The sequence below is a fragment of the Solanum stenotomum genome, chromosome 2 (genome assembly GCF_019186545.1).
Source record: "Solanum stenotomum isolate F172 chromosome 2, ASM1918654v1, whole genome shotgun sequence".
In the NCBI taxonomy this organism is placed as follows: Eukaryota; Viridiplantae; Streptophyta; class Magnoliopsida; order Solanales; family Solanaceae; genus Solanum; species Solanum stenotomum.
In genome coordinates, this window is record NC_064283.1 from 44,143,341 (window position 1) to 44,159,743 (window position 16,403).

Below are 16,403 nucleotides of genomic sequence, written 5' to 3' on the forward strand. Positions count from 1 at the left end.
TGCCTACTTATGTTATGTCGTTATTTCCAATTCCTCCAATAGTTATCAAAAAGCTGGACAGATTGAGAAGAAACTTCCTCTAGAAAAAAGGCAAAGAGGGAGAGGGCAAGGGTTACTATTTAGTGAAATGGAATACTGTGATGCTAAGCAAAGAAAGAGGGGGACTGGGTATTAAAAATTTGAGAATCCAAAACAAGAGCCTTTTGATGAAGTGGTTGTGGAGATATACTAGTGAGGAAGGAACCCTATGGAAGGAGGTGATAGTGGCAAAGTATGGGGAATTGAACCCATGGTGTACAGAGATAGTGTCAGAACCCTATGGATGGGGAGTATGGAGGTCAATAAGAGCTTTATGGAACTCTATGGAAGAAAATGTGTTTCTCAAAATTGGAAATGGCAACAAGATCAAGTTTTGGAGAGATGGATGGATTGATCAAATTCCTCTAAGTGAGTCATTCCCAGATCTTTTCTCAATCTGCAACAATCCTGAAGCCAGAGTATGTGAATGCTGGACAACTCGAGGCTGGGACCTATCCTTCAGAAGGCTATTGAATGACTGGGAAGTAGATAGAGTGGCTTCTTTCCTGGGAAAATTGGGGGGAACCAATCTAGTAACAAATGCACCAGATAGAGTTATTTGGAAGCACAACAAGGATGGCAAATTCACAGTAAACAGTGCTTACAAGAAAGGCATACAAGTTGGGGTTAGAGGCTACCATCATCACTGGAAGAGTATTTGGAGAGGATTGAACCCCACCAAAGTGAAAATGCTTCACTTGGTTAGTCATCAAAAGAGCCTGCTTAACTCAAGAAGTGCTTCAGAAGAAAGGAAAGCAACTAGTCCCTAGGTGTTTTCTATGCAATTTGACTGGGGAAACAAACAATCACCTATTTTTACATTGCAAATTCACTGCGCAGATCTGGGAGCTGTTTCTCAACATCACATGTTGCAGCTGGTCTATGCCAGAACACACCTCTGATCTTTTTAAATGTTGGATCAGAAGAGGGGGTAGCAAGACTCAAAAGAAGTGGTGGAAGCTAATACCATCATGCATATGGTGGTCAGTGTGGAAGGAAAGAAATGGGAGATGTTTTGAAGATAGATCTAATTCCATTCACAAAGTAAAATGGAATTGTTTGGTATCTTTACTTTTTTGGTGTAAACAACTCTGCATAGAAGATGTAGATCAAATTATAGAATTAATAGGGAGCTTGTAATTTCGCTTAGGGCTGTAAATTTTGAAGGTGGCCAGCATGTCCTTAATGCTGAAGAATACAACTTTACCAATGTTCAAAAAAAAAAAAAATGTAGTAAGAGGAAGTCTCTATAATGCTTTTCGTCCCCTTAGTTTCTCTTAGCTAATAAATCTTAGCTGGTTGGGAATTGCATCTATAACAAACGATGTGCACTCTGCTGATTTTAAATATAAATTCCTTCTCTCGTTTAGGGTTCCAATGATTCTGTGAATTAAAAAATAAAATAAAATCCTGAAATGATGCTGTAGACCAGTACCATGTAGTCTCTCAGAGTCCCTTCTTCATTTAACACTCCATTCGTAGTATAAATTTTTTGATTACTAAGAAATTCCCGAGTACCAGCGATGCACGGTTTGAAACTTTAGATAATGGGCCCATCCCTATCCTTCCCTACTTAATCAGGCTTTTGTGAGCGGCAAGGCTTGAATCCGTGATGTGTGCGGTGCGTTTAACCCACACATCACACACTGCGCTCTTACCACTACACCTGAACCCTTGGGGCCCAGTTTGATTACATGTTTTCCTATACTTGTACTAGGTTAAATATTCATGTAAGTGCTGACTTGTTATTGTTGTTTTAGCATCCTCTGATGATAAACTATTCCATGCGATTGAGGGATCTGTACATTTTAAATATAGAATAGCTATCTGATAACAATAAACAATGGTCAACTTTTTATAACTACATGTTGCAGGACTACCAATCTCCAGGCTACACATTTTATTAGTGAACGTGACTCCTGTACTGTTCATCGACATGCCATGACTTGGCTTGTGTGTTTTTTTTATATCCCTGTAGCCTTGTCTGTTATTATTATTATTATTCTCTAGTTTTGCACTTTGATGACATTGAGGTCTAGTTTCTGGAATATGCTTTAGGAAGTGTATCTCTTTCACTTCTGAGCTACTGTATTATTAACTTCTCGTTGGGTGCTGCAGAATATGGATGTAACTCCTAGTTTTGCATCACTACTTCTGGATCATTGTTGCATGGTAGGGTAATTTATTGAGGAACTCTTGGTTGTAAATGTTGCAGGTGATGGAGAGGTTAACGTTGATGACTTCATGAGAATGATGAGGAGAACCAATTTTGGGCATTAAGGAGTATCATTATTGCACCAGATAAATTGGAGGATATATATTTATCAACTCTGTAATATATAATATGGTCTTAACAGTTTCAGGACACATGATTATTTTGTGGATTAAAATGGACTACCAGTCTGTATTCTCTACCCAGTTAATTATGGAATGCGTATTATCTAATTGGGAAAAAGGACAAATATACCCCCGAACTATAGTAAATGGTATGCAGATACCCTCCGTCATACTATTGGGACATTGATGCCCCTGCCGTCTAAAAACTAGAGTGTATATGCCCTTCACTCTAACGGAAGACTAAATAGGGACACATGGCGTAATTTTATCCGTCGATCCGATATTTAATCGGCGAATAAGATTACGACACGTGTATGTCCGTTAGTATAAAGGGTATATATGCTCTAGTTTTTGGACGGCAGGGGCACCAATGTCCCAAAAGTATGACGAAGGGTATCTGCATACCATTTACGATAGTTCGGGGGTATATTTGTCCTTTTTCCCTATCTAATTTGTAAGCAAGCAACTACTACGTCTTGTTTGACAGAATTGTGTATGGGAAAAATTGTATGAAATAGCAAATATTTAATTCATATTAAATGCTATAGCTACAATTTACTGTATTTTTTCCAATTTGCAACTGCTGTTCAACATAATTTGCCATTTGGTGTGACCCTTGGTTTTGTATTTAACTTAGTAGGTATATTTGTATAAAGATATATACAAATCAAAGTGGTTCTTTTCTCTCTTTATTTACACCATTCTCACATTATTTTTGAATTTTCGCCATTACCCTCCTGATCGTGCCATAAAAATTTTCAGGTAATTGCAAAAAACGTGTTGAAATTAATTTTATATTTTCCTTTCTTTGTAATCAATTTTATATTTTCTTTTCTCGGTATTCTGTATAATATTTTCAATTATTTTCATGAACTTTCATATACATATTCAAATTCAACTAATACAAATTGTTAGTTGTATATAGATTGCGCATATAGAACATATGTTTATACTAATACATATACGATTGAAAAACACAACTAAAGAACATATGCTTATACAAATTACAACTAATATTGTTTCTTATTGCCTACAAATGCCACATATATACTAATACAACTAACATACATATAAATTTACAGCTATGTGTACATATAGAATGCACAAGCCTAACAAAAACACATATACATATACAAATTACATCTAATATACAAACACAATTATCACAATTAAAGACGAACTTGCACTGTATACATATACAAACATAGAAAAAGCTGAAACATTTTATACACGAATTATCCAATTGAATAGATGAATTAATACAGAACTAACCAATATGTATATAAATTGGACGTATCTAGCAATTATACAAATCAGAAGCTCCATAAAAAATATAAATATAGTTATGAAATGCAATTATCTAAACTATAGCTATAGAGTACTAATATGAATATTATCTTTTCCATTCCTAAAATTTACTCTTTAAATAAGGAATGTAATTGAAAGACATGATTTAAGGAGGAAATCATGCGTGTAGCAAGTTTTGAGTATCTATTTAAATAAAGAATGTAACTGAAAGACATGATTTAAGAAAGAAGTTATGCATGTAACAAATTTATAGTATCTCGTGGTATCACGACCTTTAAAGGAATTCAAAACATTTGGAATCCAAATCAACAACCTTACATTGTTTCTTTCTTAATTTTTTCTCCAATAATTTTGAGCCTTTTTAGTTTAACAATGACGAGTGACATTGTGTTGTTAAGAATTATGTATCTTGGACATGTACAATTTATTAGATACAACTCATACATATATATGTCTAGATACAAGAATCATGTATTTGAATTTTTTTGGCAAACACATACATGTTTTGATACACCATTTCTTGTGGGATATGATTCAGATACACAAATTATCATTTGTCCTATTCATAAAATCTTACTCAGATACATGTGTATACCTGATATTCAGATGCATAATTAAAATTATTGTTTGCCCTATTTATAAACTCTTACTCAAATACATATGTATGCCTGATAGATACATGATGACGTAAATCAAAACACTGTATAATCTTAATCAATATTGCTACTTATTGGATACATATGTATTTGAATCTTCTATTAGACAAAATTAGATATAAGAAATGAGAATTAACATTATCAGATACACACTATTATATATGATACAAAACAAGATTCTTATAGATATAGGATACTCATATTGATAAAATGATTTTAACCGCTTATTGTAAATTGTAAAAACAGGGATTTTATCCCCTTTATCTAATGCTGAATCGACGACCTATTCTAAGTAAGAAGAACTTTTTGGATTTGAAAAAAAAAAAGACTGACTGATGAATGTATAATGTAAATTATGAATAGATATTGCACTTTTTACATGAATTTGTTAAGGGGAACTTACATAAATCTCATTAGATTAGGAGCTAATTACTTGGATACACTCTAGTTTAAAATATTACGTAAATTATCAGATTTTGGTATGTTTAGATACATGTATTTTTGAATATATGAGATCAAAATTAATTGTAGTTTGTTCTAGATACATTATATCCAAGTCGATTTATATGTATCTGGGATACATAACAAATCTTGCTCGCCACTCTATGTATCTAGTATCTCAGATACATACGAATCACACTAGATACATACAACTACATGTATCTATTGTGTATTTAGATTCATATGTATCTGGAATACATAACGAATTTTGCTCAACTCCCTCCTCATCTCGCTCACTTCTCTTCTTATTTTAGTGTATCTGGTAATAAAAATACATGTATTTAATATATCTTCCTCATATATGGTGGAAACTCTTAATTAGTGGTAAGATACATAATACTTTTTTAAATAATAATAATAATAATAATAATAATAATAATAATAAACGGTACAGGATTACTAACCTGGCGGTGGTCCGCCCAGTCATAGATCAAGCAAGTCAATATCCTTAGAGGTAGTCTAACTACATAAGAATCGAAATACACAAGAATTTTAACATAGTTTCTCAGACTGCATAGTTTAATTATTTTACCCAAGCAAGGGCCTGTCAAAAAGCTAATACATACTTTTATTGAGGCCATGTGTCTGATAGTTCTAACCGGGTATCAAGCGCCCTACTTATCAAACTCAATTTCGGGCTAAAAACCACGGCTCATCAGACGGAGTCATAAAGACAAAGCCAATAAAAGTAGTACTAGATCTAACTGTACCTCAATCTCATAACCAAGTCGAGAAGCCATACTAAAATTCTTCTATATTTAAATAAAGCTTAGATCCGTTCATAGTCTATATAAAAGAGAAGTTAGTTATCCGGCATATATATAAATTTTTTAGTCGGACATAGTCACAGCTTCCAGATCGGAGATATAAAAAGATTTATAAATAAAAGTAGAGAATTACATTACCTTGTATCAACAACTTTATTTACTTCCGGCGAACCTTCGGCAAACCGAGAGCTTTACAATCTAAGAGAAACAAACAACTTGAAAAAAAAAACTTTTGAAGAGAGAGTGTTTTTCGACGCCCCTCCTTCAAACTACAGAAGACCTTATTTATAGAAGAAAAAAGGATCTATCTACAGTGGTCTACAGTGATCTACAGTGACCGATCTACAGTGATCTACAATGACTGATCTACAGTGATTTACAGTAACCATGGGTCCCTTATCAATGGGTCCCAAATGTACGGTAACAGTTTTTCTACTGTGGTTTAACAGTGTATCTACTGTTAATCAATAGTGGTCATCTTGTCTTTCTTTTTCAACTCCCTAAGTAAATCTTCTGCTTTAGACAACATATCTTCTTTCACGGGTTTCGCCGATTCACAAGGCTGGGCCTCTTGAGCATCATCTGCGATATCATCACTTGTTTCACTTCTCATTGAAGTGTCTGATTTTTCATAGTGAGTGATATTGAGGAGTAGATTCCTCCTTATTTCATCCACATACTCCTTTATCATTTCTTCTTTATTTCCATCTTGAATGGAAATTCTTCTAGCAATATGTTTGACGGAGTTGTCAGCAATTATTCCTTTGTGAGGAATAGTACCATAATATTGGGTTCTTTGAGAAATAGAGTCCAATAATTCTTCGCCATATAATGATTTAGTCATGGGATCCTTCTTCATTAATTTATCCCATAAATTATTATAATAAATCTGATATAAGCATGGCATTTGTTCTTCAGTAAAACCTACTTCCGGGGTTCATTTATGGATCCATGAAATCGAGAATTCTATGAAGAAATAAATTTGTTCAATTTGTTCTATATAACAAACATGATTTGAGTGGTATAAATCATTAAGGTCTGGTGAAACCTTAACCCAATTTTTGTATAACTTTAAAAAGGGATCAGGTAAAATCTTTACCGTCGGTCCGTGGTATGACCACCAGTTCAAGAACTAGTTAGGAATTGGGTCAACAAATATCTTTGCACACACCTTGATAAACCAAGTATGTTTATGCCTTTCATTGTTATAGTAAAGGACTTTGCTGGAAGCGTTAATATAATCCCAATAAGTGAAGTTGGTAGGGATTTTATTGAGGCTGATCTGCCTTTCTTTCATCGAGGATATACCCCAATCTTCAATTGATATAATCTGCTTTATGATCATTTTGGAGAAGTTATAAACGTTCTCGCTGGTGTTATAACCTGAGAAGTGCTGAAATTCAACACTACCTGTATTCGTTAAAATAGTCTCGTAATACATACGGGTTTTGTATGACTCTCCTGGGAAGTATAATCCGTTAAGTAAATATCGCTGGAATATCTTCCAGGGTTCTTCTTTTCTCTGTATCTCAGAGTTTTCAATAAGAAATATCATTTCTTTCTTTACTACCCTTTCATAGGATCTAATATCATCAACCTTTTCTTTCGCCACCGATGCAAAAGTATCACTTTGCTTTATGTTGGCTATTCACTAAATCACAAATTAAGAGGATTGTAGGTAGTGGGTGAAGTAAGGTCTAGGGTTCATAAAGGTTCTTTCAAAGAAAGGTAAGGCTCAAAGGGTGTCCAAAAGAGTTTCACACACTCACGGGTAGGCCACAAAAGAAGTATATGTCAAATTTGGCTCACACTCTTTAAAGTTGCCTAAGATCTTTTCAAGAGGACACCTTTCTAAATCAATCAGACTAACAGGGTAAATTCTAGGTTTATTCATGCATGGTTCAGAACAAGCTAATCACACAAGGCATCGACACTTAAGTTATGCAAGACTACACACTTTCGCTAGTGTGCAACGGTCATAACAAGAAAATCAATTCGATAAATGGCTCATCACAACGAGATGCAAAGAGTTCACATAATGTCTATGCAACTTTATTTGGCCTCATCTTAGCCATACATTCATGTTCGTTCAATTGAGAGCACTATACAAGTCATCGATATTGATCGAAATCGAGACTTAAATATTTGCAAAAGAATAACCACATTCAACCCGCGAGGGGTGGCAAAAAATGTGTGAAAAATTTAATATTTTTCGGAAGGGTCAAAATCATTTTGCAATTAAACGTAAATGGAGCCACGAGCTCAAACATCCACAGAAAAGCAGTTATTAACACAATTATAAACAGACAACCCAAATGTACACCAAAATACAAGTATCTGAAACAAGCAAAACAAAGTGGGACTCACCCCACCAGAAATAAGATCATTTGTCCTCAAATGCAAGTAATACAAAAGGCAAAGTAAATAAAGGTAAGACATAGAAAGAGGTAAAGATGGATCCTGTCTATACAGTCTCTCTCTCTGTCGGGGTCTGAGTGGCTGATGGAGAAGTATGTATATGGGCATCAATACTCGGAGTAGTCTTAGATATAACAGTGCCAGATCCGCTAGGTTCTGTTGTGGACATCTTAGCCGGCAATATCAGGGTCATCGGCTGCACAACCGTCTCTATAAGATCTGGAAAAGTCTTTGAATATTCCCTCATCTCTGCTCCTCTGTGTTTCCTCAACATCCATTGATATAAACTCCTAATCGGTCTCTGCATCCGACTCTGCATGTGCTGAGTCATCCCCCTGCACATCTCTAGTGGTCTCAAGAGAATCCTTATCATTTGCCCTCTCTATTAGTGAAGTGAAGTCAATAGACTTAAGGTAGTCTCCATCCTTCCTTAAACTCGCAGTCTCGGCTTTTAAAGCTGCCAACTCAGAGGATTCTCCCTGTCTGCTTTCACAAGTTGTGACTCTCACTGTCAGGGCATCAATAACGGTCTAAAGTGGGGTAAGTGCTACTAGTATGGCCCTGTTGATCATCCCTGGAACGGGTTTTTCCCGTCGGGTAGTTCTCACATAGGCTGAATAGGCCAACTGCCCTATCTTCAGGATCATGGCCGGAGTGATTCTGGCAGGTTGGGAGGAAGAGGATGTACCTGGAGTATGTGAAGGGGAAGAAGGAGCGGGTGTACCTGAAGGCTCCGAAGCCAGAGTAGATGAGGGTGCCTCTCCTGGGATGAGTCAACATCAACCTCTTGGGAAGTATCTGCTAGGGTTATTCTCCTCCTCTCAACCTCCTATCGTGTGAACTCGGCCTCTATACGCTGAATATCGGTGGAAGAAGATGGGGTGACCTTTATATCACTGGTAGGGTCCCAGGGTACTCTGGCACGCCGACATTACTCGGTGATCAGAACAGGAAAATGTAGAGATGTCTGTGTCTATTTTGCTCTCATACCCATCTCCTGTCAAACCAATAGTCCCAGGTCGATCCACCTTCTGGCCATGATAGAACCAAGACAAGCTGCCTTAGGATGACATAGAATGGACTCGTTCTGGGATGGCATGATAGTGATGCTGATGAAGCCAAACCAGTACCTGGAGGCGATATTCATATCCCTCTTCTCAATCGGAGCTTCCGCACCCAACCACCTCGAGGTGATGTCCGAAATCATCGGGGCTAACCAACCCGTCAAATCATCCAGGGACAGAGTTATAGGCAAACCCTGGAAGGGCAGTACCGAATGTAGCGGTCGACCTAATACAACATTAATATGCTCGCTGTGACATTCCACCTCCTTGTCTCTAACCAGAACTGACTTCACTGGTCAGAACTCACTAGCCTTTTCTTATTTTTCGGGACAAACTCCCCATAGGCTAAGTAGAATTTCCATACCCAAGAAGGAATGTAAGAGCCCCGCGGCTTGGTGAACTGTTCGAACTCATGATATCAGAGCGTGTCAAGCACCTCAACATGCTTACCTTCCAAACCCTCTACATATAGTAACTTTTCTTCTAGAATGGTTCTTAAACCATCTCCTTTTAGTTTGTTCAACAACTTTGGTGGAGGTGGAGGTCGAGGTGGAGCTACATGGAATGTAAGAGCCGCTGGAGGTGGTGCTGGAGTTGGCATTGATTCGGTAGTTGGGGGAGTGGCAGTTGAAGGGGTTTTGTTAGTTGTGGGATGATTTCTAGCCCTAAGTTCCTCCCTTCGATTAATCAAAGGTTGCCTATCCTCCGGCTCAGAAACAGCTGGTTCAACATTTGTGCCCTACTTAGAGATGTGCTTTTTTCGTTTGCCTTTATCACCCGGTGGGAGATCTTGCTTTCTTTTCTGTGAAGGTCGTGATCCTCCTTCATTGATTGTAATTCCCATTGCCTTTTTCTGTGGTGGTGCGTTTAGGTTTGTACGTACCATATCTGCAAAAGTTTGTGATTAGTCAGAAGAACAATCACACTAAAACATCAAAAGTCTGAAGAAGAAGAGTTCGTTGATCAGTCGGCGAATCGCCAAATCTCTTTGGTGAGCTAGATCGAACTCGCGGAAGAGATTAGCTTGAAATCTAGGCAAATAAGCGATGAAAGAGTCTAAGTGGCGAGACTTCGACTACTTTCGGCGATGACAAAGTTGTTCGCCAAAAAAAGCAGTGAAAGAAGGTAAATGGAGCATGCAAAGGGCGGTCTAAGGTTCTATTGGCGAGTCACCGATTACATTCAGCGACCACAGATGTGTCCGCTAAAAGTTAGAGATCTATCAGCACTACGGACATGAGTGAAGGGATTTCTAGGACCAGTAGGCGAATCGCCGAATTGTTTGGCAAGCTCGACCCAGCTTGCCGACTAATTTAACGTGCCTACTTGTCAACCCACTTCTTAGAATCGACCTTACAAGCCCTGGAAATGAAATCAAAGCATGCATACACGAAATTCACACAAGACCCACTGTTCCCATCACCCCAAAATACTCAGACTTCTTCCGGTCTTTCCAAATTTGGCTATTTACCTACGATCACCCTTAGGAATGTTGTCACCCATTCCTTCATTGAGCGATTTTACTTATTTAGCACAAATGCGGGCTATCTAGGTGTTACCCAACCAATATAATGAAAATCAAGCAGCACCCATTGCAATCTCAGTTCAATTAAAGCACAAACAACAAGGCATTCTACTATTAAAATATTTCAGGCAACTAAGTTCGAATTACTCATAGCATATCAACATATTTCTATCAGAGAGGCCCAACTCACATCATCCTGATACTACAATTGCAAAAGAGTGCAAAAACTTGTAAGATAAATTCACGGTTTTATGGGCTAACCTTTAATGCCGACCAAATTACTTTTTGAAATGCTAGGCAGCAAAGAGATCCAACCCCATGCACTATTTACCAATTGAAATACTAATGGAAAGCTAAAAATCTAAGAAAGAGTACCTTTGGTGTGATTTTGAGGGGTTTGAGACAAGGGAAAGTGAGAGATTCAAACATTTTGACTTTCTACCTTTACATAACCGTTCAGTTCTCTGCTATTCGGCAACGTTAGTCTTATCGCCAATAAAATTGGTGACGCGCCGAACGCATACTTACCTCGTCGATTTTTATAAGACATCCCTTATTTTGGGGTCCCAATGGCGGATTAAGTCGGAGTCGCTGATAGATTCGGTGACTCGCCCATTGGGTCCTTGGCTCGCCAACTTGCACTTCTCAACACCTTTCTCATTTTACCCTACAAAATTAGCATACCATTATTCGAATAGAATAATTAAAAACAGTAAAATCTTGGGATGTCTCCCAAGAAATGCCTTATTTTACGTCATGGTACGACGTAAGTTCTGTCTCACTCTTCATTATTGGGCTTTGCCCCAGTGTCACTAGGTTACCCCAATATGTCATTTGGGTCGAGATGAGGTACTGCAAAACTCAGGAATGACCTGATCAGCTGGATTGATCTAGAGCGAGATCAAATCATTTGATTCAACACTTCAACATTCTCCTTCATTTCTTCCAACACCCGATCTTGATAAGTGATCTTTTGGAGAATGATTTGAAGTGTGTCCTCGACATAATTTTTCTCCACATTTCTAGACTTCCTCCACTCATGAGGGGGTATATACCTCCCCTTGTTGTTGCATTGGACTTCCACCTCTAAGATTTTGGTGGCCAAGTCGTTTAGCTGAGATGCCAGTGCGGTCAGCGTGAGGTCCTTTTGGACTCCTTGGCTCATTTCAACCAAATTGTCACTACTCTGCTCAGCCATGCTCATCTAAATGGACAACTCAATGAAGAACAAAACTAAAAGTAAAATTAGTAAACTACAACATAGAAGAACAAAAACTCTACTAATCTAAAAATTCTCAAACAACACCACTTCCCGCCAGCGGCGCCATTTTGATGCTTATCGTGACCAACGACACTAACATACGATATTAGTGTCTATGATCGTCGACAGTATAGTAACCCAACTAAAGGTTGGGGTCGTGTCCCAAGGGAGTGGTTTTGAGAATTGATAGAAAAATAAAATCAAGCTCTAACTAGTCGTAGCTAAAGATATTAATGAGTAAAAACATACTAAATTGAAGAGGGTGACACGAAAATGTCAAATATCGATTTAGGGGTTTTGTCACAAGTAGTAAAAATAGCAAAAATTAACAAGAAAATCAAGTATGGGGAAATGTTCTTGGGGTGTGGCCGCACTACAAGTTGAGATAAGTAGTTGGGTACATGCTTTTGAAAGGAAATTTGTAACATAATAGTGACTAAGCTAAGCTTTAAATGGAAATAAGTTCCCTCTCGGGCAACTTACCCCGTTTCAAATGCGTTCCTCTCAGACACCTATTGCCGCATGAAGACCAACCTACGCCTTACCCCACTCACTCTCTCGAGATGAGTGTTAGGATATGGGACTAGGGCTCACCCTCTCGGGCTGAACTTCATGTCGAACCACTCCTTAGGCCATTAGTCTAGTGGTATTGGTTTCGCGACCTCCCTCTCAGGCAAGCCGAAAACACATGGGTGGCTTTGTATTTGCAACTACAAACCCTTTAGATTAAACCACAACAACTAGGTGAAATCACCATTAAACTATGTCTAACCTATTAGCAGGCAAGACCCAACAATAATATCAACACATATTTGCTAAATCACACCCCAAGAATGAGGGGTTTTTAGCCACACATAAAGAAATAACAAAATATACCTAAAATGATATTAAAACCAAATGAATATAAGAAATTAAACCTTGATTTAAGCTAAGGAAGAAGAATGGAGAAGACCCACTTCCAACTTGTGGAAGATGAAATTCTTCTTTCTTCAAGTCTCCTAAAAACCCTCTCAAACTTGAGAGAAAAATATCCAAAAAGTACTATTCTATTATGGAAATTAAAATAAATGTTCGACTCTAGAAAATTAATAATAAGTTCAGTATTTATAGAATTTAGAAAATAGCGCTGGCGGATCTTTCAGCAAAGTTAGTCGATATCGCCAAATGACTTCGGCGATTCGCCCTTCGTCTGTCTCATCGTCGTTTCGTGCTTGCCTTCCGCATCTTCACATTCTGGACCATTGGGTGGTATTGTACTGCTTCACAGAACTATTCGTCAAAGCACCAACTGCTCCTTTCATCGCCTTTTTTATCCTTCTTCTTCAGGGCTTCACGTACTGGAACAAAGAGCAGAGTAAATCCCGTTGGCGAATCTCCAGGTATGCTTGGCAATGCTCGGGCTTTAGCTTCTTCATTCTTTTCAGACTTTTTGTTCCTTTTTGCTCAAGTGTCCATGCTTTCACTAAAACATCAAATACCTGAAACTTAAGACTTTTCATCAGATATTTAGACAAAATAAGCATTCGAGGACACTATTGTTATCAAAATAAAGCCCTAAATGAGTCCAATTTGTGGACTCACCACTAATGAACCCGAACAAGTATCTAGCACCAACATTCAAGTCCTTCTTCTCTATTGGAGCACCTGCCTCAATCCACCTCGTGGTGACATCGGAGAGATGGGGGTCTAGCAAATCCTTAAGATCCTCCAAATTCTTCTTCATGATTAGGTCGATGTATTCATGCAGAATGTCCATTCAACTGGCACAAATGTCATTTTTATGCGAACATCAACATTTCACTTTCTTCCCTCTAAAACCCACAAAGTCGACCAGCTTGAACATGTTAGCCTTCTTCTTCCCTTTGGTCACCAAATCTCTGTAAGCCAGATAGAACTCCTGGACCCAAGTAAGAATGTAGGGGCCCCGGAGTTTAGTAAATATCTCAAAATTGTGGAACTTGATAGTGCTCCACACCTCTGGATGCCTGTCCACCACACCGTTGGTAGACAATCTTAATTTCTAGAATAGTCCTCAAACCCTCGGCCTTTAGTTGGTTAAGTGACCGGGGAGGAGGACCTTGAACAGGTGGTGCCTGCACCACTGTATGTGCTGGAGGAGGAGCTAGAGCTAGAGCTGAAGGATAGGGAGTAGGATTCGGAATCCTAGTGGTATAATGTAAGTACTTGGAGCGTAGCTCTACTCTCCGGGCCTGTAACAACTAGTCATCCTCCGACTTAGAGATGGAAGCCGGAGAATCATTCTGAGAGTCACGCTTGCTGTCGGAGGTGGTTAGGTGTGTTTCATAGACCCCTCACTATCGGAGGTCCCCTACGCTGGTGTCACAGTCACGAGAGCCTGGCCTGTCACTACCTGGGGCTACCCCTATATGTAATACGGCGTACTTGACCCTGAAGGGGTCACATACAAGCCTCATAGCATACGTGAACATAAAAGCATAGGAAAATAGTGTGGAATTTAAAACTTTTCTTTACAATCGAAGTCTTTTATAAATGAAAGAGAGTTTATGACACTATGTCTCCAACCATCAATTATAATTGGAATTAGAGCTCTTGCAATAAAACTTTAGGGACACGAGCCTTACAACGAAAGTTTAAAACATAAAAAAAGACAATATAGGACATATGGTTGAGCCCTTGAATACAATGAGGCCTCACCAATCTTCTTCTTCTTCTTCTTTATCTCTGATGAACCTAGCCACGGGAATGAAATCCAATATCTCCACAACCTACACTTATAGAAAATGTAGAAAGATGTGGTTAGCACAAGAAATACTCAGTATGAAAGCCATGCACAAAACAATAAAAAACATGAATGAAAAGGGACATTTCATTTGAAATCATGCTATATGCCATTTTTGAACATCATCTTTGAAATAGTTGAAGAATACAACCAATAAGGTAACTCGCATACATTTCATTATAACATGAGAGATATCATTATAATAACAAGCATAGTCTCCAACATCAATATAATACACATCCCAAACTTCACAATACATAGCCTCAAATCATAAAGTAATGCAAAGTCAAATACCAAGATCATCTCATCATTACGTAAACATCACCTAAGCAACCTCTAAGAAACACTTGTGCAATGTATGATTGGCATCCCATAATACCAACCCTCCTAAGTACTCCTTTGAAACTGCTTTAGTCATGCATTCCATCATTAGAACTCATTATAAGCAATAGTAACAAATAAGGAAATAGTCATGTACATTAATTGAATGTATAAGGAAAGTTATGCATAACACCTATCCATTCAATACACATGCATGCATTCAAATCTCATTATAATGCAAAGGAACCATCCCATGACATCCTACTAAGTCTACTTGTGCAATGTGGAAGTGAAGTCCCATAACCCCATTCCTGCTAAGTGAAACTCATCAAGAAGTCATAGTATAGTTCGTGTCTCGTTAATTATCTTTATTATATAGGGAAAAGTAGCCGTAACCGACATAGACCATGTGAGATACATGGAATACGGTGTCTGTAACCCTACACAGAGAAAGGTGTCCTAATTGCCTAAGGTAGAACTAAAATGTATAGCTATAAGGTGGATCCAATAGCTAAAGGTACCGATGTGGGCATATAATTTATAGGATAGGGAGATTGCTTCTAGAAACCCACCCTATTGCATTGGTGGAGGGGCTTCAATCTCATGATTTCACTTTGGATGACACTCACTATTGCATTGGCGGGAGGGCCTTTACCTCATTGTCCATATCCACTCGGTGCTAAGACTTATTTCCCAAATTATACGTCATTAGTCATGAAATTTATTTATATGTGTGAAGGAGTGCTCTACCCTTCATTCAATACAATTCATAAAATAGCTCTTTGATTCATTAAAGGTGAGAATGTACTTTCAACTTTAGAATCATAGTTAGTATGTGAGAGTAACTATCACACCAAGATCACGTGTTCTCAGGAGAATGGACTTTCAATCAACACAATAGGATCAATATGGTCAAGTACATTTCATGCATAATAGTGTACAAAAGTGCATATGAGAATTATACTTTCGATTTACACCATTGATGCATCATAATCATGTTTATTCATGGAGTGTGTGTATGTAATTGTCGTTTCAATAAGACAACAACAACATTATATTCAACCTAGACCATTCATACAATATCTAGTGTAGGGGTAAGGGAAGAACGACCTTTCAACAATACCACAATATACTCAATAATCATAGGACTTTCCACTTCTATGTAAAACATGAATTCACACAAAATCTTGCCAACATGCACAAGCCTTCACAATATGCCCTTCAAGGGTTATGGACCAACTCATTCCTACATATAGAAATGACACAATTGATAAGGGAATACCACGATCCAAGAACTCATCAATACATTAATCACATCATGATTGGAACTTTATACTTCAAGTATTCATCAACGTGCACATAATATCATGATCAAGTCAATTCATGTTTAGAAGCATTACCCTAAA

General features: G+C 37.9%; 1 protein-coding gene across 2 annotated transcripts in view; it reads left to right on the forward strand.

Annotated features, from left to right (window-relative positions):
• Positions 1 to 2,971, forward strand: part of LOC125857085 (caltractin-like) — a 9,885-nt gene extending 6,914 nt beyond the window's left edge. The window contains exons 7-8 of one of the 2 annotated variants that reach the window (XR_007445592.1): positions 2,294 to 2,516; positions 2,860 to 2,971. Coding sequence is in view for 1 of the 2 variants with exons in the window: in XM_049536756.1 (XP_049392713.1) it covers positions 2,294 to 2,358 (65 nt within the window). In the remaining variant the exon portion in view is untranslated. Of the gene's footprint in view, positions 1 to 2,293; positions 2,531 to 2,859 lie in introns of those variants that run through there. The other variant, XM_049536756.1, reaches the window with a different exon arrangement.
• The last annotated feature ends 13,432 nt before the right edge of the window (positions 2,972 to 16,403 follow it).